At 53.7% G+C, this 24199-nt stretch overlaps 10 protein-coding genes across 10 annotated transcripts; 3 read left to right on the forward strand and 7 right to left on the reverse strand.

The window, feature by feature from the left end:
* Positions 1-1101: 1101 nt before the first annotated feature.
* Positions 1102-2148, reverse strand: RPL7_1 (60S ribosomal protein L7; the record flags this gene model as incomplete). The annotated part of the gene is made up of 4 exons (XM_051444030.1): positions 1102-1385; positions 1437-1781; positions 1969-2084; positions 2135-2148. 4 exons carry the CDS (start codon positions 2146-2148, stop codon positions 1102-1104), a joined length of 759 nt encoding a protein of 252 aa, XP_051305525.1.
* A 2299-nt stretch (positions 2149-4447) lies between these two features.
* J4E86_003478 (uncharacterized protein) lies at positions 4448-5370 on the reverse strand (the record flags this gene model as incomplete). Its single annotated transcript, XM_051444031.1, has 2 exons — positions 4448-5239; positions 5287-5370. The coding sequence occupies 2 exons, from the start codon at positions 5368-5370 to the stop codon at positions 4448-4450; spliced, it is 876 nt and encodes a 291-aa protein (XP_051305526.1).
* A 1219-nt stretch (positions 5371-6589) lies between these two features.
* On the forward strand, positions 6590-7763 carry AMT16_1 (Phospho-2-dehydro-3-deoxyheptonate aldolase amt16; the record flags this gene model as incomplete). Its single annotated transcript, XM_051444032.1, has 2 exons — positions 6590-7430; positions 7483-7763. 2 exons carry the CDS (start codon positions 6590-6592, stop codon positions 7761-7763), a joined length of 1122 nt encoding a protein of 373 aa, XP_051305527.1.
* Positions 7764-8007: 244 nt separating this feature from the next.
* On the reverse strand, positions 8008-9065 carry J4E86_003480 (uncharacterized protein; the record flags this gene model as incomplete). The annotated part of the gene is made up of 2 exons (XM_051444033.1): positions 8008-8861; positions 8912-9065. The coding sequence occupies 2 exons, from the start codon at positions 9063-9065 to the stop codon at positions 8008-8010; spliced, it is 1008 nt and encodes a 335-aa protein (XP_051305528.1).
* Positions 9066-9588: 523 nt separating this feature from the next.
* J4E86_003481 (uncharacterized protein) lies at positions 9589-10248 on the reverse strand (the record flags this gene model as incomplete). Its single annotated transcript, XM_051444034.1, has 5 exons — positions 9589-9885; positions 9950-9965; positions 10016-10064; positions 10129-10155; positions 10218-10248. The coding sequence occupies 5 exons, from the start codon at positions 10246-10248 to the stop codon at positions 9589-9591; spliced, it is 420 nt and encodes a 139-aa protein (XP_051305529.1).
* Positions 10249-11028: 780 nt separating this feature from the next.
* On the reverse strand, positions 11029-11562 carry J4E86_003482 (uncharacterized protein; the record flags this gene model as incomplete). Its single annotated transcript, XM_051444035.1, has 1 exon — positions 11029-11562. The coding sequence occupies one exon, from the start codon at positions 11560-11562 to the stop codon at positions 11029-11031; it is 534 nt and encodes a 177-aa protein (XP_051305530.1).
* A 483-nt stretch (positions 11563-12045) lies between these two features.
* Positions 12046-12275, forward strand: J4E86_003483 (uncharacterized protein; the record flags this gene model as incomplete). Its single annotated transcript, XM_051444036.1, has 2 exons — positions 12046-12193; positions 12247-12275. The coding sequence occupies 2 exons, from the start codon at positions 12046-12048 to the stop codon at positions 12273-12275; spliced, it is 177 nt and encodes a 58-aa protein (XP_051305531.1).
* A 378-nt stretch (positions 12276-12653) lies between these two features.
* On the forward strand, positions 12654-15006 carry J4E86_003484 (uncharacterized protein; the record flags this gene model as incomplete). The annotated part of the gene is made up of 3 exons (XM_051444037.1): positions 12654-12822; positions 12877-13197; positions 13253-15006. 3 exons carry the CDS (start codon positions 12654-12656, stop codon positions 15004-15006), a joined length of 2244 nt encoding a protein of 747 aa, XP_051305532.1.
* Positions 15007-15617: 611 nt separating this feature from the next.
* On the reverse strand, positions 15618-18150 carry J4E86_003485 (uncharacterized protein; the record flags this gene model as incomplete). The annotated part of the gene is made up of 2 exons (XM_051444038.1): positions 15618-16442; positions 16492-18150. The coding sequence occupies 2 exons, from the start codon at positions 18148-18150 to the stop codon at positions 15618-15620; spliced, it is 2484 nt and encodes an 827-aa protein (XP_051305533.1).
* Positions 18151-20618: 2468 nt separating this feature from the next.
* On the reverse strand, positions 20619-22039 carry J4E86_003486 (uncharacterized protein; the record flags this gene model as incomplete). Its single annotated transcript, XM_051444039.1, has 2 exons — positions 20619-20675; positions 20744-22039. 2 exons carry the CDS (start codon positions 22037-22039, stop codon positions 20619-20621), a joined length of 1353 nt encoding a protein of 450 aa, XP_051305534.1.
* Between the last annotated feature and the right edge of the window lie 2160 nt (positions 22040-24199).

Raw genomic sequence — 24199 nt, forward strand, 5'->3', positions numbered from 1 at the left:
CGAAACCGGACTGCCTGGTGCCTGTAGGCGAGCGTCATCAACCTCCTCGTCGCCAAATTGCTGCTCGTGCAATCGTCACTGGCAACCCAAGCGCTCGGCGCCCCCCTCTGGGCTCGGTGCAATATCGTAAGCAGGTGCCCACTGTATGCACCTGGGATGCATGTGAGGATGTTCGAGCCTTCGAGGCCGGCACCTGCTCCACTCACACCGTCCAACATATTTCTTACCCACTTCCTTGGTCGCGGATTGGCCCCTCGAGCTCATCAATACCCATAGTGACGCTTGCAGCCCTTACCGTGATTTTCCATCAGGCACCAGAAACATCGTGTTGGTCATGCAGCTGACTTCACCATCCCACGTAGGAGGCAATATTTGTCTCGTGTGGAGTCGAACGCTACGTCGTCCACGACGATATTCGCGGCACTTGAGTTTACGTCAGGGATGCGGTGAGGGCGAACACTATGGGCTGGAGAAGGAATAAATATGTGCCGGCAAGGAGATGCACGCGGTACTGAATTGGCAAGCGATGTTGCTAAGATAACTTCAAATCAAAGTGGCTTAGCGCAGGAGTCACACGTGACCGAGTGTGAGGATAGCCAGGCATCGTGAGATGGCTGAGGCGGCAGTGAGATATTTCCCCTCTACCCATCCCAAACGTCTGAGCCTGTGGTACCTTCCAGACCGGCCATGAAAAGCAAGTACTGCGAATATCCTGCGCATTTCAAAGATACCCAAGGCTCCTGCTTGGAAGATTCGTCGCACGCGCGTTTTCGGCTCACACAGTGCCCAACGCGTTCGTGGTGCGCTGGCAATACATGCCGCTAATCCGCATCGCATGACACTGGAAAGTACACGACGACCTCAATGTCATTACCGAAGGAGCGCAAGATTCTGATGGCCAAGTTATGTGAAGCGAACACAGCGCAACATTTCAAATTCATTCAGATTGCATGCGTTTTGCACGTAGACTCATCAAGTGACCGTGATACTTAAGGGTTAGAGGTCCCAAACGCCGATGTAAATGCTCACTCCCGTGGTATATCCCAAAGCTTTTCACGCCCAAACCAGAGACGAAACCCAAAAATATTGACCTCGCGTGGTCTAATTCATCTGCCTGATCAATTCATTGATCTTGTCTTCCCGGTTGCCCAAGTCACCACCTTCGATGAAGTGCTTGAACTTCCTCTTGCGGAAGCCACCAGTAGGACTGTTAAGCTTAAACGGCCAGAGGAAGTTTGAAGCAGCCTTGAAGTTTGGCCCAACGGTGCAGATCTCATGGATAAGATCTTCCATACAGATCATGCCGTATTTGCCAAGGTTCTCTTCGATAATCTCGTTGTCGGTCAGAGGAAGGCGTTGCTTGTCGACCTTGCCATAGCCACGCTCTGTATCCCAGTTAGTATCTGGCAGTAAACTTGGATCTGTACCGAACTTACTGTAGATAAGCTCACGAACCGACTTCTGGTTCGGGTAGCCATAAGCAACGAAGGGCTCAACAATCTTCAGCATCTCCATAGTCGCCTTGGTAAGCTTGACGAAGACGCCATTGTTGATCTGAAGTAACCGCAGAAGCTGCAGTGTCTTGCGCTTCTTGGGATCAATCTTGTTGATACCCTTTATCCGGACGACGAAGGCGAGTTTGGGCTCGGCGGGGACGTATAGGCTGTCGCTCTTCTTGGCTTCGCGCGACAAGCGCACGCGCTCCCGCTCGGCATCGCGGTACTCCTTCACATACTTCTCAGCTCTCGTGAAGATGACCTCGCGCTTCTTCTTGCTCTTGTCTGTGTCATGTCAGCGCTGTTTGCAACAGTGTGTCATGCCATGAGCTCCAGTGAGGGCGATTGCATCATTCCCGAAAGATGGTTAACAATTCGACAACATTGACCGTAGTCTAGCCGATAGTGTGGTAGTTATAATCATCGTAATCGCCCTCATGGATCGTCGATAGCATGCTGGGGTTGGTCGTACCTCGCTTCTCACGTGTTGCGATCGCGCGCTCCTCACGAGCCTTCTCCTGAGACTTCCTCTTCTTGAGGAGGTTCTCAGGCACGAGAGTGATCTCACTCTGTGTGGGAACAGTTCTGCTGGGTAAGGATTAGCTTTGGAAACTGCGCGTGGTGTAGGGACAACGTACGACTTCGACGACATGTTGAAGTGGTGTTCGAGAAATTCTTCGGAAGCTCAATTTTTGCCAGACCCTTAGCGTTAGCGCTAGCTGCTATCCCGCAAGCGCGGGCGCCAAGATGCTGCGCCCCACAAAAAACAGATGCAGCTGCGACCGAGGTCAAGGGAACATGAGCGCTCCAACGGCTTCGCATTATATCCGCTGCACACCTTGTTTACGTCGCTGAGCATATACGGTGGAGTCTGTACTCTATTTTATCACATCCCATTTTATACCTCTTGATAGGATGCCTCTGGCAAGCGTTCCTCCAGTTGCGTCCACGTACGTACTTCAGACGTCTTCATGCCACCATTGCAGGAGGGTCCCTTTTTGCTGCTGCTGCATTCCTCCTCTGTCATCGCTTTTTTGATCATCTCACATCGTTTATATTGACGAACAAGAGCAATTCCTATTACAGCTACGCTTCGATAGGTCATTTCCGCCGTCGGTCCTCGAATCATTCTCAATAAAGCTCCGGCAAAGGATAGCCTTGCTCACCAGCAGCAAACTTCATTCAGTTTCTCTGCGAACAAATGTACAGTCCTCCAGCCTTTTCTGTCTTTTTTCATGGGCGTTTAGAGTGATTTCGGTATCCCGAGGTCTTCTCACTCACCACTCACGAAATTCTTCCAGGCTGCTGCTCCTCTAGTACAATGCTGTGCATAGGAAGGGCTCCCCCAATAGGTCGTCTATTCAAGCTTTGTTGCGCGACGATTCACAATGTCACAAAGCCGAGCGCGTTCTTATTGATAAACGCTTGATGTCAACCTGATCTACAACTACGTTACCAAGCCACAAACTTCCACATTAACTTCGCACTCGCGGGAAACAACTTTTGTATCGTAACTACTGTAGTCATGACTGAACCTATTCCGATTCTAAAAGACCCCTATGCCTTTGCATACCGGTACCGTGAGTATATGAAAGAGAAGCCCCGGGGTCCCGCGGAGCGCTGTAACCCATACTACGAGAAGCTGCTAGCAAATTTACCTGATCCTGACATCAGTGCTATGGATAACCGCTCACGCGCCATTCGGTACGCAAAGAAACATTATGAATGCTATTATGAGATCAGGGATATTTGGCGCATCATACGATGGCTGCCACCAGCCGACGAGGAAGATTCTAGCTAGACGGTAGTAGATGAGTTCATGGGAACTGGCAAGAATCACTATGATGGTTTCTCTTATTTCGTATTGCTCTATCCCCGGAGTTGATGTCCAAGTCAGATCTTGTTGGTTATGCTACGACCACCTCGCCAAGTTTGCTCGTTGTTATTGGATCTAGGACACATCCTAAAATGCTCGCCGTTTTTATAAGATTCTCAATCAAGTATACCGGCATATGATGCATCTTAAAAAATGAGCATCTGCTTGTAGAAGGACCGCGCGAACATAGTAAGCTACTTTGATCACGTCCCGTAATGTAGAGACAAGTGCACAAAACTCTTCTTCATGAATCGACATCATTGATCCTCTCCGTTCGACGTACACCACTGGTGGGTTTCCCGATACAAAATTCCTAACTGACACATCGTCTACGGAAATTGCACTCTTTTGCCAACTCCCGAATGGCCGCCTTACATGCCTCACATAAAGCATCCCCGTCGCACCTTCCTGATTAGTCCCTTCGTTGTCGTTCGAAATCTACACCACGGCACAAGAGAACCGCGAACCTGGTCTAGACCTACTCTGAACCCTCAGATCGTTCGTTTCACAAATGACGAGATTCGCTTTGCGCCACAGGAAGCGCTGTGCCGTTTCGTTTCACTACACCCCGGGTCCCACTTGTTTCACACAGTGCCATGTTCTGCTGGCCTTAACCGTAACGCTATACCGTATTGCATTTTGGAAAAAACCTGCCGATGTATACTGTTGCACGCCTTCTTTTCGTGGTGCCGGAGAAGAAGGCCCGATAAGTGTTTCTGACATGCTATAGTTGGGCACAGTTAAGAAACAGAGCGGTGCACAATGATGCGTTCAGTCAAGTGGCAAGTACGATGACGAGTGTCTTTTTTGGAATTGCTATCGTCGAATAGTAGAATACTTGTACATTTAGAGGGATATCGTTAACGCATGATAAGACTCCTGGAACGCCATGCTGATGAAACGCCGATTATGAGGCATGAAAACGCCACGCCGTAAGTGTGGATAATGATGATGACGAAGTTTGAAGAGCCCGTGTAGGTGAGTGTCGTGATGCGAATGTTATGGGCAAATACCAAGGTTTGCCATGCTGTCGTACCCCAATGACCCGAGTCCGCTGTCTCTAGGCCCACCTTCTCTATGGTAGGAAATGTGAATAGTGGCCTGGAACCCGCTGTCTGCACTTCTCGCAGTCTTCCCGGTAACCCATACTGAAACGTCCCATACCGGTCAAAGCACCGCTTCGTTTCCTTCCGCGAGGCGTCGAAGGTGGGGCCAAGGTGGAGGATGACTCGGTATCCATCTGATCGGCCGTACTGGTGTGCGAAAAACTAAGTCGCGATAGTTGTGACTGGGTGAAAGCGGTTGGCGTATCTGGAATGTCATCGTCCTCGGATATGGGTGAAGGCATGCGTCTAGTCCGATCTTCGTCTACATCCTGCCTCTGTCCCTTCCAGGCTGGTGGAGGTGCCTGCATGGACGGTACATTCGAGTTGTTCATAGCTATGCCACCGGCTGATCCGCTCATCGGATAACCCAATCCGCTCATCCCTCCTCTCTTAAAAGTCGGGTGTATGGGTGTCGGTATCCGACTATTGTTGTTGACGGCATCTGAGTTGAATAGCGATGGTTGGAGCATGGGCGGTCGCATGAAGTTGCTGCCAAACGAGTTGAAGGCGGGCGACTCTGGCGGCTGGCTCCGAACATCCATGTCATCGTCGTCCATATCCATATCCATGTCCATCCCACTTGATTCTCTTGATATACAGACAGGTCCACCATATATGGAATCCGGCGAATTTGCTCCTCCATATTCTGAATGTGCCGGTGTCATGGACCGGATGTCTGTAAAGAGTCTTGGTGGGGTCGATAGCGATTGATGTTGGAGCTGGTCATGGTTGGTCGGCTCGTTGCTGCCCGGTCGGGATTTCTGTACCGCCATTAGCCAAAGCCCGGCACACGATATTGCCGACATACCTTGAGGTACCTTTCCTCGTCGAAATCCGAGTCTGAATCGTCGTCGCGCCCTCGCTTCCTGGCCATGAAGTGAAATGCAGACATGGTGATGTAGACTAAACGAGTGGTCCTTCCTTACGTCGGCGCAACGCGATCAACGCGTCGGTGGAATGGTAACGAGATGATTGTGGTGGTGCAGTGAGGGTCGAGAGGGGTGCGGCTGAGGAAGCGGGACTGCGATCGAGAGACCTGGTCGGTATGTTTGACGCAAGCCGGGCGGGGGGTTGATATGACTATCAGGGGCGCTGTTTCAGGTCGCATGAAAAGAACCAAGGCTTGGATGGTGGAGTCGCGCGCCTCAAGCGACTGTGGGGGGAACTTGCGACTTGGTTGCCGGGAGTTGGAGGCCCGTCCAGATCCAGCCCGAGGTGTCGCTTGCCGGCGGTGCGTGCGAGAGATAGTCGCGATGATGTCGACGATGGTGTGGCTTAGCGTGGCGGAGTGGTGATTGGCAACTGAAGCCAAACCTTGAACTCGCCGAAACCGAGGCAGGTACGGCATCACGTGGGCTGTGTATCTGCATGTCTAAGGAGAAGGGGGGAGGAGCATACGTTCACTTGTCATGGCGGGATGTGGCAGGAGGCGTGTGTGTGTAGCCACCTGGACATGTCGCAAGCTGAATGCAGGCCTCTAGGGGTCGGAGAGATGCTGTTGGAAGGGATACGGGCTGAGTGAGCCGTTGCTGCAGCTTTGGTCAGACAGTGCCGCCAACGTTTCCATCCAGCCTGCCAGCTGCCACCTCATACCAGAATTCAAAACCAGGCCGATCTGCAGACTACACCAAGAGGAAAAGGTCATGTGCACGCCGTCGTCGAGCTCCAGCAGCAACATAAACGTACATTGACCAACTGGAAGAGGGCGATTCCCAATTCCAGGGTAACGAGCTTGGCGCACATGCAGCTGCAAAGCTCCGTCGACGGTGTATCGATAGCCTGCGGGACCAGAACCAACCATGAGCCCCACCCCGACCTAAAGTTTCCCAAATAATTTGGTGGCATATGACTGTATCTGCAACGCCCTCACTATATCCTTTGCCTGTCATTCTCGCCGACCTCGGACCTGCGCCTGCATACACCATCTGCGCGCTTGATTTCCTGACTTGAGACATTCAACGCCCCTCCTTGCACTCTACTGCACGCCCTGTACAACCTCGCTGCTGTACATCCGCATACGTCTGTGCTACAGTCCAAGTAAGACTGACCGCAAATTGACAGTCGCTTAGACAGCCTACTAATACACATAAAGATAGCCTACTCACTGTACAATGGCTCCCGCTGCAACGGAAACACCCGACATGTCTATCAATCCGAGCGACGATGTGCGCGTACTTGGCTACGACCCGCTGATCCCACCCCAACTTCTCGCGTCCGAGATCCCCATCCCCGCACATGCCGAAAAGACCGTCATTCAAGGTCGCAAGGACGCTGCCAGCATCATTACCCAGAAGGATGACCGTCTCCTCGTCATGGTCGGGCCCTGCTCGCTCCACGACCCAGAGCTGGCACTCGAGTACTGCCAGCGCCTCAAGGCCCTCGCCGACAAGCTTCAAGACAACCTCTGCATCATCATGCGCGCCTACCTCGAGAAACCACGCACAACCGTCGGCTGGAAGGGCCTGATCAACGACCCAGACATTGACGAGAGCTACAAGATCAACAAGGGCCTGAGAGTGTCGCGCAAGTTGTTCGTGGACCTCACATCCGCGGGCATGCCTATTGCCTCCGAGATGCTCGACACTATCTCTCCACAGTTCCTCGCCGACCTCATCTCTCTGGGTGCTATTGGTGCACGAACAACCGAGTCACAATTGCACCGTGAGCTAGCCTCTGGTCTCTCTTTCCCTATTGGATTCAAGAACGGCACCGATGGAGGCTTGACCGTGGCGGTCGATGCGATTGGTGCTGCTGCTGCTAAGCACCACTTCATGGGCGTAACGAAGCAAGGTCTGGCTGCTATCACCAGGACGGCAGGTAACGAGCACTGCTTCGTTATTCTTCGTGGTGGATCCAAGGGTACCAACTACGACAAGGACAGCATCAAGGCTGCCAGGGAGGCTTTGAAGAAGAAGAACCTGCCTGAGGTCATGATGGTCGACTGCTCACACGGTACGTTCCCGTATACAATAATGCTCTACCAACACACACTAATGTCTGACAGGCAACTCCAACAAGAACCACCGCAACCAGCCCCTCGTAGCCAAGGACATTGCCGATCAGATCCGCAACGGTGAGACCAGCATTGTTGGTGTCATGATCGAATCCAACATCAACGAGGGCAACCAGAAGGTCCCACCTGAGGGACCTAGCGGTCTGAAGAAGGGTGTCTCCATCACAGATGCTTGCATCGACTGGGACAGCACCGTCGACACTCTCGAGAACCTTGCGTCTGCTGTCGCCGAGAGGCGGGCAAACCAGAGCAAGTCCAACGGTGCACACTAAACGCATCTGTCGAGTGCAGTGTTCGGGTTAGATTATGTATATAGTATGGGGTATTTGGCGTTGGCAAAAGTCTAGAGAGTTTGGGATATGGATGAGACGATAGGGACTGACTTATGATCGATGAACGAGATACATGATGGAACCAATCAAAATTCTTGGCTTCAACTCCAAATCACAAAACATCCAACGCCTGAATGCCCACGGGTATCTTCGTTCTGACGTTCCTGGCTCTTATCACGTGCTCTCACTCATCTTCTTCCTCGTCTACCACTTCCTGCTGCTGCGTGCTGCGCCGATTACCGCCAGTGCTCGTCCTTGCTCCCGTCCAAGCCGCCCTTTCTCCTACAAACACGTCTCCCGTACATTCCGTCTGACACTTTGGACACTTCCTACGATCCCCGCTTCTGCCTCGATAGTAGCTATTAGCACACGCATCGTGCCACCGAACCCCACACTCTTTGTTGTTGCACCTTATGCCAAAAGTAACAATCTCCTTACACCCCTCACAATCCCGGATCCTGATGATCTCCCGCCCATCCTCGTTTTCTTCGGCAGACTCGTTGTACGTTTCTTTGAGGTAAGCGCGGAGTTCCATGAGCGCGCGTGGAGCCAGGGAATAGTAACCCGCTTTGGACTTTTGGAAGAAGGCTTGCGAGACGAGTGTCTCCAGGACCTGATCTGCCTCGGCTATTGTTATTCCCGTATCAGCGCTGGCCTGGGTGTCGTCTGCATCGCCGTTGATCTGGCTCTGTCTGCTGTTTGCCTGACTCTGTCTGTTCCGGCGTGAGGTGCGAGCAAGCTGTGAGGCTTCTGTATGCTTCACCGCCATGACTTCGCGAATGTTGGTGTTATTCGTCTCAAACATTTGGTCGAGGACGCGTCTGATGTATGCGATTTCGTTTGCGGAGAAGGTGGTAGCGAATTGTGTGACGGTGTCGCTTGCGTTGTTAACGAGGGCGTATATGCTTTCTTTGGTTTGCTGATCGCGTGTTGATCGGATCTCGTAGTCGAAGGCTTCGATTTTAGCGTTTATGGTTTGTATGGTGGACGTGATGTTTGGCTGGGTTACGTCGCCTGCTGTCCATGGGCGTTCGGGGTCTGTCGGTGTTGTCAGCTTGTGCAATGGCAATGGCGTAAAGAGAACGGACTGTGTGCAGTCATCACATGGGCGAGGATAGACTTCATTTCGTCTACTGTGAGGACGCTGTGCGTATGGAACGCCTGTAGGAATGCGCGATGGATTCCGTTGTAACCCTCGTCTTCGGCCGGCGCGCGCACGAAAGGTGATTCTTCGCGAGACATGTTGCGTGAGAAGGATGTTGGATAAATTTGAATGAGATGTAAAGAGGCGTGATTTGACTGCGCGACTGCAGTTTGGTAAGTGCGGCGACGGATCACTTACGCGATCGCGGGGAACCTGAAAACGCGTCAACGCGAAACCACGTGAAGGTATCCCATGCCACCTACCCGACCTGCGACTCGGAGCATCTCTCACGCCACCATTATACAACAGCATTTGGATGGAACAAGCTGCACTTGTAATGTATGAAGTCACTATACAAGAGCTGTAATAGATCCACTGTCTTCACATACGGATATGTTCTGGAATCATGCCTCGGGCACCTAGTGATTCGTAGAAGATACAAAGACAAGCGCTTCGTGAGCCATCTAGTCACTGTGTTTGCCATCCTTCCATTCATGCTCATCCAAGCTCGTATATCTACCAACTCCCGGCCGCCACCTGTGCATCTGCGTATAATACAATATCCTAGCATTCCTATCCATAGCTCGTCAAAGTCGTAGCCCTGATACTGTCCCTCACATCTCAAACAGGCAGATCAGCATTTCGCCTCGCACCGCTTATCGCTTCCAGTGCCTTGGCAATATATGGCCCAATCACCGGTACATTGCTGACGAAGCCCGCAATGGTCATGAGAAAGTCTCCAAACAGCACAAGTATGCCGTACAGTTCGATTATGAAACCGATGAAAGCCCAGCGCATCAGGATAAGTGATATACCAGCGACAAATGCCACTGTGCCTTTCCATTTCTGCTTGCGCGCGAAGAAGGCGACGGTTTTCGTTGTTCCGATGATGAGTGTGAGACCAATCAGAAAGAGTATCTATTGGGGGTATTAGGGAGGGTTCGATAGCGGAGGACTTGGTTCGAGGAGGTCGAAGACGTACGTTTCCCATTGCTAGCCTGTTCGCATGTTAGTAAAGGCTGTACGTATATGCAGAGTTGAAACGTACATTGCGCGATCAAAAAACATCATGACACCTCCCATCAGAAAGAGTCCGCCTGTTCATGCTGTCAATCTTCTGCTGAGTAGTGGGCGCATTCGTGGTGGTGGGCGCGTACCTACCCCCTGAACAGAAGGCGACCCCAATCTCTGTCATTGCTGTTAGCTCATGTCCTATGCGGTGACTGAGGCTGCATGTTTGCGTAACTTACTCTGGGTGTCTGAAAGCCACATAGTCGGCATCTTGGTATTTTGTTGTTTGTACAGTGCGCGGCGTGCGAAATTCCGTAGCGATGTGGAAGAAGACGGCGTAAGAGAGGAGAAGTAGTAGAGTGGTGCCTAGTCTCGATGTATATCTGGCATGAAGGTGCTACCTTTCGTCTTGCTGTCTCGTGTCCCCTTGCGAGTGAAGACGCGGCGCGCTCAATCGACGGTCGGCCCGAAGCTCACCCCTGCTAGCGCTGCAGTTCCCGCGGGTAATCGCATAAAATTCTGGTGGCATGCTCCTCAACCTCTACACCTCTCGAGTCCATCTAACGCAAGAGCAGCTAGACAAGGCTCTGATATTCAGCAGGAAAGAGCAATCGATTTATTGTTCGCTTGTAGTTACAAGACACTCGAATTATCATTACAACATAGATCCCGCCCTGACAACAGCATGCTTCAAGCTGCTGTAACTAGGAATCCTCCCTCGAGGCCCTGGTATCCTGTCTTATGGGCGCAGAAGAATACTGGATCACGGTTAAGCCGGAGCACCTCCTTGAGCCACAAGCCGAGAGGCATGTGGTGGGTGGAGAGTAGTTTGACTTTGATGATCATACATAAACCTTGAATAAGACCCTATCTGAGCAGTGTTCCTCGCCCGGCTCAGAGGCATGTTGTTAGCTTACTTGGTTTTGCGCATATCAACGAATGGACGAGTAGTCGTGTATTTGATGAGTTGAGCGATGCGCCACCCGTGCAAGACGCATGCCGATGAGTCGACTTTGGAGCAGCAATAGCTACGCCAGCACCGAGACATGCTCACTTCAAGACTGTGTGTGCACCTCTGGCGGCGAGATAACCCTCGGATACATTCTGCGGCATGGTCCGAATGCCTCCAAAGACCTCCTTGTTGTGATAGCGTAGACGCGTCTTGGGGTCGGTGTATGGCGCAGGAAGGCCGGTGATGTCGCAGTACTTCTTTTGACTGCTCGGGTGGAAGCTCGGGGCTGACTCGATGTTGGTGTATGTAGGCGCCGGCCCGGCAGCAGCCCTGCCGTTCTTCTCCAGCACCAGCGTGCTCAGGCTCTGGGCTGCTTGGGCGATGTTGGGTTGGCGGCCTGCGTTGCCTTCAGTGGCCACGGCAGGTGTCGAGTTGCCACTGTTGTTCTGCGTGGCCATTACTGAGGCTTCTTTGCGCGATGCCTCACCGAGAATCTGCTTGAGGTTCTTGTTGCGGCGTTGTGGAGGCTTCCAGTTGGGGTTGCGGAAAGGCTTGGGTACCGCGTAGACGTCAAGCTTGTCCAGGAGCGCTTGATGCGTCTTGTCGTCAGAGGCCGCTGTTAGGGGTGCCATATTGTGAGTTGTCAAGAAGCCAGCAAGTCGCAGTCGGTGGTCTCGTCGCGCTGTTCGCTTGCCGATGTCCAAGTTTTGATTGTGTGCGAACGAGGTTCCGATGGGATGTGTCAAGGTGTCGTGATGCTCGGGTGTACGTTGTGGCAAGAACGTTTGGGGACGTAGAAGAGTCTCGGTGTTTGTATCGCGATGGAGCTTGCGGAGGTGGAGCTCTTCCAAGGTTCCGTCTCGGGACCTGCATGTGCATCCTCTGCACTAACTGCTTTCATCCTCCCCACCAAACAGCTCCAACGCGTACTATCAACTGCAACACTATCGAGTCGCCAAAAATGGTAGGACGGCATCAGAAATCTATTGCAACCGGCGCGTAGTTCTGACCGCATTTCTAGGAAAGCCCTCACGAGCACCAACAGAGCCAGTTGCTCTCTCGCATCATTGTGAACGTCGTGAGTCAATTCAACATGTCGATGCACAACGAAAACAATGCTGACTACCGGAAAGGAGAAGCTGAACGAGGCCGTCATGATGTTGAACAAGAATCTGCAAGAGATCAACATCCAAAACATGGATACGGAGCTTGTGGCTCAGATGTTCAAGAACTACCAATCTAACGTTCTTTTCCACCTGGAAGGTATCTACATAGTCATGCTGGGATGCTTTTGTAATAGCGCTAACGAGCCATAGCAACAAATGGTCTGAAGGATCCTGCTTAAGCATGCAAGATGAGATATACTTGGTGTGAAGGGGACAATACCCAAGGCAAGGCCAAATCTAGTGAGAAATTCGATTACAGGACGTGGAAATAGCAAACAGGCCAGTAGATACCAGTAATGAGATATGATCATGTTAGCACTATGTGCAAGACTGCAATCCAGACCGTCGGCATGTGAAGTAGCGTACCTAACATACGGAGACGGGCTCGGACCACCGAGCATTGCAAGAGCCTCACCACACCGCAGTCGCCATGCCGCGCATCCTCAGCACCAATCGCGCTAGCCAGGCACACACGCCACATCTCCGACCCGCGACATGAGATAACGCCCTGATCTTGGACCTGCCGCATCCCCATCTCCAGCTCCCACTTCACCACCATGGCTCCCTCGGCCATCGACGAGGCGCCGCAACTTGCAGGGCGCAATCCACCCAAACCTCCACCCAAGCTCTGGAGCGTGTCGGAACCGCCTTTTGAGGGCTTCCGGCCCATCGACAAGGAAGGCTGGTCGCGTAGCAACAGCGAAACCGCCATAGTCATCGACAATGGTATGTCCAGACTGCGCATGCGCCAAAGCTGCCATGCCGACTAACACACCACAGGCTCGTCAGCAGTCCGCGCCGGATGGTCCTTCGATTCCAAACCCCGATTATCCGTACTACCCAACATGGCTAGGTATCGCGACCGCAAGCTCAACCGCACCTTTACCTTTGTTGGGTCAGATGTCTACGCCGACGGCACCGCGCGAGGTCAATCCAAGCCCGTCTATGAGCCTGGCAGCAACATCGTGAACAACTGGGATGTCATGGAGGGCGTGCTCGACTACTGCTTCGTCAAGATGGGTGTAGACGGCCGGTCTGGGCGCATCGAGAGGCCCATCGTTATGACCGAGCCGGTTGCCAATTTGGGCTACTCACGAAAAAGTACGTGCGCTTATACTGGATAACATCGTGTCGATAGCTAATATACATCCTACAGCCATGTCCGAAATCCTCTTCGAGTGCTACGGCGCACCATCCGTCGCATACGGTATCGATTCGCTCTTCTCCTACTCCTACAACGGCGGTCGCAACGGTCTGGTCATGGACTCTTCGTACACTTCCACACATGTCATCCCCGTGGTAAACTCCAAGCCGCTCCTATCGCACACTACTCGTCTGAACTGGGGACGCTTCCAGTCCGCGCAATACCTGCTGAAGCTATTGAGGTTGAAGTACCCTACATTCCCCGGAAAGATCAGTGACAACCAGGCCGAAGATCTCGTCCGTGAGCACTGCTACGTATCACAAGACTATGAGAACGACCTCAGCCACTATCTGGACTGGACGGGCCTGGAGGATCGAGATCATACTATCCAGTTCCCCTACACCGAGCAGATTGTAGTACAAAAGACAGAAGAAGAGCTGGCTGCCGCGGCAGAAAAGCGGAAAGAGAGTGGTAGAAGATTGCAGGCTCAGGCTGCAAAGATGCGGCTTGAAAAGCTGAAGAAGAAGGAAGAAGAGTTGGAGTGGTGCATACAACTGCAGGCGCAACTGGAGGAGATCACGACCAAGAAGGAAAAGGCACGCGTATTAGAGTCGAACGACTTTGACGACGAGAATCAGCTCAACAAGCGGGTCAAGGAACTGGAAGCTGCTATCAAGAAGGCTCGTAACAAGGACCTTGGCGACGTCGAAGAAGAACAGGTCGAAGTACCTACATTCCCCCTGCTCGAAGTTCCGGATGACCAGCTGGACGAGGACGGCATTAAGCAAAAGCGACAACAGCGATTGATGAAGTCCAACTACGATGCACGCCAGCGTGCCAAGATCGAAAAGGAGAAGGAGAAGGCGCGCCAAGCAGAAGAGCAACGACTCGACGATCAACGGCGAGAGACAGACCCTCAAGGCTGGATAGAAGAACGCCGGATAGCCCGTCAAGCCATTATTCAGAAGATGAAGGACCGCGAACGCCTCAAGGCTGAACTTGGAAACCGAAAGTCGCTCGCCAACCAAATGCGCATGAAGTCGATTGCCAATCTCGCGTCAGACGCACCCACTAAGAAACGGAGAAGAGGCGGCGGCGACGATGACACATTCGGTGCCGACGATGCAGACTGGGGCGTCTACCGCACCATCGCCACAGGCGAAGGCTCCGACGATGAAGAAGAGGAAGACCTTTCCAAGAACCTCAAGGAGATCGAATCCCAACTTCTCCAACATGACCCAAACTTCACCGAAGAATCCACTCGCGAAGCACAAACCGACTGGACAAAATCCATCCTCCACTCTTTCCTCCACGGTCCCTACCCATACGACGCCGAAAGTCAAAAGGAGACGAACCAGATTCATCTCAACGTTGAACGCATCCGCGTACCAGAGGTGGTCTTCCAACCCACCATTGCGGGTCTCGACCAAGCCGGCATCGTCGAAATTGCATCCAATATCCTTACAGAACGTCTGGCAGATTCACCTCATCGCGACAACGTTCTGAAGGACATTTTCCTTACCGGCGGCAACACCATGTTCCAAGGCTTCGAGGAACGCCTGCGCTCTGAACTGCGCGCTGTACTACCCGCCGAGCAAGCAATCAATGTGAGGAAAGCAGGGGATTGCGTTCTGGATGCTTGGCGTGGAGCAGCGCAATGGGCGGGTAAGAAGGAGTCGAGGCAGCATTTTATTACTAGGCAGGAGTTCTTGGAAAAGGGCGCTGAGTATATCAAGGAGCATGATCAGGGAAATGCTGCGTATTAGGTTGCCTGTCTTGCTTGCGGGCATGGCGATGTGTTCAATTTGCTGAGTTTGTTTATTCTCTTTCTGTCCTGGTAGTGGGAATCGTGGAGTATAACTAGCCCCAGGACGTTGTTGTCATATGGGTCCGATAATATTATCATGAAGAGAAACCTCTGGCACATGTACAGGGTCACGGTCCCAGACGTTTGATTACTGAAGCACCGTCTCCTTTTATGGCTTTCACCAGTACGAGTTTCCGTCGTTTCCCAGTGCGCCATCTTCCAGTGGTGCTATACAGTCAAAGTACAATAGGAAGGTAAAATGCAATAGGATGCAATTCTCAAGTTATCTAAAAACAAGTCACAAAACACTATCCCAGATCCCCTTATGCGCCGAAATGACAAGGACACCCATCCCAATGCATACCCATGTATATGCTCTAAGCCAAGCAATGCCGCATGCATGCAGAACGCCTCCCAATGAGCCCCAGTCTTACACCAATCAAGATGCATACGCCGCCCATTGCCCCGATTCCCTGGTCGTTAACAAATTCGTGTTTCTCATTTCCATATTATGATTGCGGGAACAAAGGTGTTTCCGTCGCAGGAAGATATCACCTGAGTCGCCGCGTTCTACGCAGACTTGGGATGTTGCTCCACAAGCCATTCCATTACGCTCTCGTAGCATAGCACAAACTGTCGCAGACTCTGTACCATGCTCAGACGCTGCAGTCTAAAGTCTTCCACCGTCTTTGCAATGAGATCGATGTCCTCATTGTTCACCCAGCTGTCGTCTTCACGCTCGTTCTTCGCGAGCTTATCGTTGGAGTCGGCATCCATTGGCGTGTTCTGCCTGGCGTTGCGAGCTTGTCGTTGCCGTTTGAGCATATCCAGAACCGAGTCGACTGTGCAGAAAGTACCTGTACGGCCACATCCAGCAGAGCAGTGGACAATGATCGGACGGCTGTTAGGCGGATCAGGCTGCGAAGGCGAGCCACCGTTGACAGAGCGGACGACGGCGTCTGTCTGCTCAATCAGACCGAGCAGGTGGGTGGGATGAGCCGGTGCACCAAAGTCAGGCCAATGGGAATACTGCAGCTGTGTGATCTCACGCATACGTGCGAAAGGTTCATCATCGTTGGACAAAGTGAACTTGCGAACGGTGACATAGGGCTGCTCTTGGCTGGGAGAGCCGGTAGTGGCTTCCTTGGTAAAGTTGGCGAGCTTCGGTGGGTTCGTTGACCGGCGCTGACCCATCGTTGGCCTCGATTGTTCCCTGTGACGGTAGATCTTCGATGGCTCCAAGGATGCCCTGCGTTCGCCAAGCGGGTTGAGGTGTAAAGGTCCGTATCGCTTATCCGACCAGTAATTGTGAGCCTTGACTTGTCCACCTTCTTGTTCGGCAGTCAGCATAACGATGACGCGAACATCCTGCTGCCACACAACGTTCCAGAAGTCCTATCAAAGAGTTAGTGAATGACATGGTGAGGGTTGTGAGGGAGCCTACCTTGAAAGTAGCTGGTATAGGTCCCTGCGTTGCAATGTAACGCTTGTTGGAATAGGCAGCTTGGACGTGGTTGGCATTGACATAATCGCAGCTTCCTTCAGCGACTCCTTCGAGCTTGACGCGTGTGTGTTCGTATGGCCAGATGTTGTTGTAGCGATTCTTCGAGCCCTTTTCGATGCCTGCAATCTGAATGTGTTTCCCGGGACCTCCTGATGACGATGGTGCATTGTAGACGACCTCACCGGACAAGGCCTTCTGCATACGCTTCTGTTCGCGTTTCTCGATCTGCAGAAACCGCTCCGCGACGGTCTTGCCCTTGTCTTGCTCTTCGGAAGCAGTCTGAAGCCATTGGGGAAGGTCGTCTTCTACCGACTGTGTCATGCCGGATGGCTGCTTCACAGGCATCTGGCCAACACCACCAATAAGATCCATGTTCTGACGAATGTTGCCAAAGAAGGGGTTCGCAGCGTTCTGGGTTGCGGGCATAGGACATCCACCAATGACGGGCGCAACAGCAGGTAGGTCGGAGTTGAGATTGAGAGCAGCTGTACCCGATGTTGGACTTCCGGAGCTTTGGTGTGTAATCCAAGAAGGGAACCTCTCAGCGAATTCCGAGAAACCACCACGGATAATAAACGTGCCGCCCGACCAGCCCTCGTTGGTGAACTTCTTGAGCGTGTTAATGCAAGTTGTTGCGTCCTTCATCTGCGACGAGTTGGCGTCATATACTATGATGTGTTTGCTGCTCCTCCATCGCTCAAACTTGTCCCTTTGTTCATCGTCTTTGAAGGTCTCGGCTAGCTTCTGGACATTGAAGGATGCACGTTTGAGCAGTGTCGTAGGAATGCAGAGGCTCAAGGCGCCTGTTATGCGAGCCTTTGCGTACTGTGTTGATACGCGCAGATCAAGCAGAAGGACCTCGTCAATGGAAGACTGTAGGATGTTGATGATGTGCTGAGCAGTGACCATGCTGGGGCCGCTGGTATTGCCTTCTTCCTCAAAATGTGCGGGTAGTGTCTCAGCGCGGTGAGTAGTTATTGAGATGTGCGAAGGATGTGTCTTTTTCGAAGGTAGCGATGGCCTTGGGATGCGAGGTTCGGCGAACTGGGCCACGGCGTCTGAACGGCCAGGTCCATCAAAGCTGGCAGGAGAGTTGCGTCGTGGTCGGTCAGGGAACATGGAGGACTCAGTCGACAGCATGCGCTTCGGAGAGCGTGGCTTGGGTGCGAACTCTTGCTCGTCGCTTGTGTCGCTCTTGTCGCCTGGGTGGTCGGGTGGTGGCATTGAGTGTGACTGGGGGTACGAGGGCTGCGCCGACTCGATGTTGTTGAAGAAGGGGCTCTTGGAGGATGCTTTCAGGCCGGGCGAGGCAAAGTCGAAGCTGCCCAGGGCAAACGCTCGGTTGTTCTCCGACTGTTTCCTAAATTGCTCGAATTCGGGATTCTGCTCCACGGGTATTATGCGTGGAGAGGCAGCGGCTGTCGAGCGCACATTGGACGTGGGCGGGCTCCAATTGCCGCGAATGTGCTGGGCTGCACTAGAGGAGAAGTGGTCGGCATTGCTGTTGACGGCCAGACCAAAGTAGTTAGGTGAGGGGGTCGAGGGTTCCTTCGTCTTCTGTGAAGCGACATGGCTCGGGGTTTTGGCTACCCCATTCATGCGGGGCGTGAGGGGGGGTAGCGCAGACGTCGGGTGCAGTGAGGCACTTGGCCTCGTCATGGGCGTCGATCCTGAGCCTCGTGGGCGAGAAGATGTGTGCGAAGAGCCTCTGGGCCTGGGCGACAGGGCGGGTGTAGACATGGTGCGGATGTCTTCACACGCGTCGGGGGTGTGAAGCGTCGAGGGGGCGGGAGGGGCAGGTTAGGTTGTTGTAGGAGATAGGTGCATGAATATGGGGGACTTGAAATGCAGGAGTGGTTGGTGCGGTGCAGGTGGGTGAAGGGTCTAGGGCTTGGTTTGGTGGGGATTGCCGCTGTGCTGAGCAATGACGTAGGTGCAGTGAGGCAATCTCCCTTGCAGCGAGGGCACGAGCGATGATGTGCAGGCACAGCCCAGGGTGCTGCCGAATGCGCGCACAAAGTCGCCCAGAAGCGCCGAATTGATTCACAGTCAGATGCGATGCCACACGCTGCGGCTGAGTCGACGGTAGGGCGAGGCGGCGCAAAGCAGTGCGTAGGCGTGATGTCGTCAGGGCAGGAAAAGCTGGCTAGAGGCCGCCGCTGCAGGGTCTAGGAGAACCAGCAAAGGGGTGCCTGAAAACAAAACGGTCCCGTGACTCTAGCCGGTAGGGCTGACAAGAGAGCGGAAACGGACGACAGGCCCAGCGGAGAGGCGAACGAGACGGGGCGGAGAGCGGAAAGATCGAGGAGACAGAAGCTGCTGTATCGGCGATCGAGCAACTTAAGAGGAATCGACGAAAAAGCCACTTCCAAGGCACGGCTACGACGACTAGCTGGCCTGCTCTGGGCCCGACAATCGCATGCTAAAACCGCCTTGTCAGCTGTATGGGCTATCGTCGACCGGCCCCTGGTCTATTGCGACATTTGCGAATCTAGCGTCACCGGCCAGGCCAACGGCTGCGAGACGCCGCAACGACTGTCTGACTTCTCCCATCACGTCCGCCGTGGCCAGCTCTGCAGTGCACCTGATCGAGGGCAACACACCGAGATACTGCCTCAAGTCCTCGCAGAAACCTGCTGTGTGCATCCGCGCGCGCCCGTCGCCAGCATGCAATCCTGAAACCTCTCGACAGGCCCCACCGCAAGACGCTCGGGGACCCTTACATTGACGATCAGCACCCGAGAACCGTGCAGAGGAGGAGGCTACGTCTGCATCCAGGAAACTCGCCGTCGCTCTTTGCCGAAAGGGTAGGTGGGGATGCTAGATAGCACGCGCGAGGCGATTCGGCTGCTTCACATCTTCTAGAGCGACTGATGGACAGCTTCTGCCACCAAACCCAGACCGCCACTTTGTCGCGCCAACGACATCAGCCGCCAATGGCGACCAAGCAGGCATCGTGCTCTGGCTAGATCCTGGTTGCGCATGCTGTTCGGGCTGCAGATCCGTAGTTCGTACTGCCACATGGTTCGGACACTACGAGTACTGCCCAACTCGCTCGATACGTGTCTGAAATCCACAAACATTGCAGCTTTGCACAGGATCAAGGAATACATCATCTGCAGCCGGGTGGATGTCACGGTCAAAATGGCGTGTTTCTGCATACCGCGTATGACGCGACCACTCGGTACGACATGCCGCGCGCTCGTGACATGTTCGACTTGTTTGAATAACACCGTCCGGCCAAAGACTAGAGCCGTTGAGCGATATTTAAATTTCGGCACAAATAGCCACCAATGCCTCACAAGGGGCTTCTCTAGATCAAGGTGTCAAACAGAAGCTTGTCTGCATACATGAGCGGTCCGCAGTGCTACCGAAGAGAACCTACCGAACATGCATTCCCGCTATCTCCGCATCACCGTCACCAATCGCCAAAAATAGACGGCATATCGTGAGGTATGTATTGTTTGTATTGAACGATGTTGTGTGAATTTGCGATGCATCCAAATGCCTAAGTGAAAACCCATGCGCCTGGATATAATGCCTTCCTTTACGCCTCCTTTACGCCTTCCTTTACACTTGAACCATAAAGTCAAAATAATATTGCCTGGTCACTTCCTACCTTGCGTCTCTACATTTCCATTCTCTCTGTCACAGGAGATTCTGAAGTCGTCTTCCCGTGTTTCTTCGACCTGTCATAACATATGAGCCCAAAAAAGCCTTCGGATGTGCATAATGTGCTGGTCGGGGTAGCTGTGGGTGTTGGCTTAGGTGTGTGATGCGTCTTTGCAGGCGGCTCGTCACCGTCGAGGCAGCCGCCAAACCAGCCTGGATACTTGCACGATGAGGTAGAGGTAGGTGTCGACGAGGTTGTTGTGACAGTAGGCGCTGGAGCAGGTGTGGTAGTGATTGTCATGGTTGTAGATGTCGTGTCCTCATCTTTGCAGCCAAACCAACCGGGTGTCTTACACGTCGAGGTCGATGATGTCGTCGTAATCGTAGTCTTGGTGTGTGATCTGGTCGTGGAATCCTCGTCAAGACAGCCCCACCAACCTGGCGTCTTGCAAGTTTCAGTTCTTGTGCGACTGGACCTGGTTGATGTTGATGTGGCCGTCGGCTTTGAGCTCCTGGTAGTGGTAGTCTCGGTGCCGTTGCTCTCAAAGTACTCCCACATATAGCAGTCAGTGCAATCAACGTAAGCCTCACATTTAGGAGGCGCATCGTATTTGAGTATAACGTCTCTGATGACTTCGACAATCTTGTGGGTGCCAATGCCCATGCGCCAGCCGAAGTCTTTGACTGTATCGTATACGCATTTCTGCCCGGTGTGACAGACACTCTGCAGAGCATATCCGCCAATGGTGCAGGCGCTGGTGGCCTGATTACACGCTCCCATGTATATGGGGTCTGCGGTATGCCCAAAGTGAAAACCGCCGGTGAACTTGCGCTGCTGTAGGGAACCGATTTGGTGGCCAGAGGGAACGGGTAGCCCGAGGCGCGACGCTGGCATGGCTTCGGGCACAGCCTCGAATGTGACGGCCGGATGTCCAAATGTAAGGGAAAGAAAGGACGAAACAGAACCACCGAGGGAGTGTCCGGCCATCCAGATCTCAGCATCCGGATATAGTGCTGTGACATTGTGGTATAGGTCCTGTGCAGCGTAGTAGTAGCGGTTCTTCTCTCGCAGCGCAGTGACTAGACAGGTAGAGTTGCAGGTGTAGGCCGACGTTTGGCAGTCACAGACCTGTCGCCACAAGTACTGTCCACCCTGGCCGCAGCAGCAGCTGAAGAACAGATTGTCGTTGATCTTGTCGTTGGTAGTGGTTTCGGAGCCATCGAACATGGCAGGCGACGTGCCCTTCAAGCCTATGACGACTGTCGAGTTCTCGGTGTCGGCGAAGATGTGCCCGCGCAGACCGTCGGATTCCCAGCCAAAGTCTTCTGTGTAGTTGAAGCCGCCGCCCACAGGCTCCCACTCTCCCGTGCCGGGTTCGAGTACGTAGGCGTCCGAGGCCATGCGGGCGAAGCTCAGGACGGTCTCGCGGTCCGTCACGTTGGGGCCTGCTATCTCGTCGATAGTCCAGTCTTCTTCCGGCAGCTCCACGCCTCTCCCAGTGATGCGGCCCCACTCCAGTATGCCGGTGATGGTTTCCTTGCTCCTATCGGCCAGGCGCTGTATGCTCATGGCCTCGGACTTGACGCGCAACCGCGGCACGGGCTCGCGACTGGCCGCGTCGTCGTCGGGGGCGGTCCATACTGCGGCGTGCTCTGGAACATCGAGTCGCCGGTGCAGCTCGGGGTATCTGTAGGTGCCGTGGTGGAAGATGTGGCGCAGCGTAAAGTCCTTGTCGGCGTGGGGAGTGCTGTGCGGGAGAGGCGGCGGCGGCATCACGGGCATGTCGGCCGCGCTCGCAACGCTTGCGGCGACGAACGCCAGCAGGAAGGAAGCAGCCACGCGCGAGGCGGAGGGGCAGGGTCTTGGGCGTCGCATGGTGGATCTCTGGTTGTAAGAGGGGGAGTTGCAACGAGCAACCTGCGCAGAGGAGGCGTTAGCAGGCGCCAACTGAGATGGCTGCCTCCGTCGGACATCGATGACGATCGATGGTTCACTTGACCCCAGGCCCGCCCAGCTCCTTTTCACGTGCGCGCCGTGCGGGGAGCTCCCCCATAGCTCCATCACCACCACCAAGACGGCGCCTCTTCGCCCTGTCGCCCGCTTCCGTCACCCGCTAGTAAGCACAATCGTTCAACACATTGCACTGCTCACCCGCGACTTTCGGTTCCCTCGGGAGTGCCGTGCTGCCGCATGACGTGAACACATGCGCTTCGTCCACGCACGGTTTCACAGCAGCCTCCTCCCAATGCAGGCACACGACACTTTTAGATTTCCATTAGACCCTGTGCAGCAATAACACCATGGCCGACCGGCCTAGAAACCTGCATCCCTCACGCTCCTTCACGCGCCTCGACTCTGCCCCCAAGAGCCCCCTCGCGCGCAGCCGAGCGAATACGCTGCAAGGACCGAATGCGTCAGACATGCTCGATCCGCTCAAGGCTGCCATGGTGCCCGAGGAAGACGAGAACCCTGACGGCGACGTGTTTGCAAAGAAGGAGGACGAGGACGAGCACCAAGACAGCGAAGAGCCCAAAGTGCCCGACACTTTCGAGGAGCTGCCTATCGAGATCCGTAGCTTGACAGAGAGGTACCTTCTGCTGTCCATAGCGTGCATCCTCCTCTGATAGTAACGCCCTTAGATTCCTCGAATCCCTCACAGCCAAAGTGCATCCCACCCCTCTGTCCGCCGAAGCTCTCGCCGACCTCTTCCAAGACTTCTACGGACGCGCGTCCGCCAAAATAAGCACACACATAGCAACTCTCTCTGCTCGCCTAACGAGCGACAACTATGTCGCGAATGCGAAGAAAGCGTCGGCTTCGTCGAGCAAGCCATCGTCGATAAGAAAGGGTAGCGACCCGTCAGGGGAACAACAAATGCTCAGTGCCACTGAAATGGCCGACCGCAAGAAAGCGCGCAGGTCGCTCGAGCTCAAGCGGTTCGCACTAGAAGAGGCTGTCGAGCGCGCCGTATGCGAGAAGGTCTACCAGAGGATATGGCGGCACAGGAGTACCGATGACGAGGAAAGGGATCATAAACTCAGATCACGCACAGCTGCTCTCTCCCTCGTCGGCATTGGTCTAAAGGAACTCCTGATGACTGGCGAGGAGTTGACTGAGGAAGAGCGCCAGAAAGCCAAGGAGAAGGAGCCCGAGATCCGCGAGTACCTATCTGCAGCACGCGAAGACATCCTGAAGATGAATGAGGAGAAGTACCCGCTGGGCAAGGTCCAACATTTGACTGCTGCCCACAAGTCTATTGTCGAAGCTCTGTCCAAGATATTCCCTTCGACCTCATCTGCTGATGAAATCCTGCCAACCCTCATTTACGCCCTCATTACTATGCCACCCGTCAACTTGAACGTAATTAGCGATCTAAACTTCATCCATCGTTTCCGCGGTTCAACTCGCATGGATGGTGAGACTGCATATTGCTTGGTTAATCTCGAGGCAGCCATCTCATTCCTGGAAACCGTCGATCTTTCTTCATTGCGCGCCGACGAAGTCACTCCCGCAAAACCAGATTCCAGACCTTCAACTCCCAAATCCGAGATCACCCCAATGCCTCTTGGACTTTCGGATGCGCCAGATCTCATCCAGACCCCAGCCACGCCCATCTCCAAGACAATTCCCAAAGAACCCTCCAGCCCAACGACCACCAAAGCTCAGCGTCGCTTGAGTAACCTTATACAAACACAGACCAACAAGATCGAGGCTGCCTCTGATGCCGTTCGGGACTCGATTCTTGACTCTGCTGACCAGGCGCTTGGGAGAATCAACAACACGTTGGACACCAGCTTCAAATTCTTCTTTGGTGGTCTAAAGGAGAAGAATCCCGATGGCCCTGTGCAAGAACAGCCAGTACTTCCCAAGACACTGGAAGATGCAAGGAAGCTCGTGAGCTCCCCAACTCGCGCAGAGCGCGATGAAGACAGCTTGAGTGTCAGTGCAGCAAGTTCAGTGCAGGGTGATGAGCCAACAGAGGCTCCAGTTAGCAGAGGACTCGATGCCAAAATGGCTGATCTCTTTGCTGGTAGG

Source organism: Alternaria arbusti (assembly GCF_024043155.1).
Source record: "Alternaria arbusti strain BMP 1465 chromosome Unknown scaffold_3, whole genome shotgun sequence".
In the NCBI taxonomy this organism is placed as follows: domain Eukaryota; kingdom Fungi; phylum Ascomycota; class Dothideomycetes; order Pleosporales; family Pleosporaceae; genus Alternaria; species Alternaria arbusti.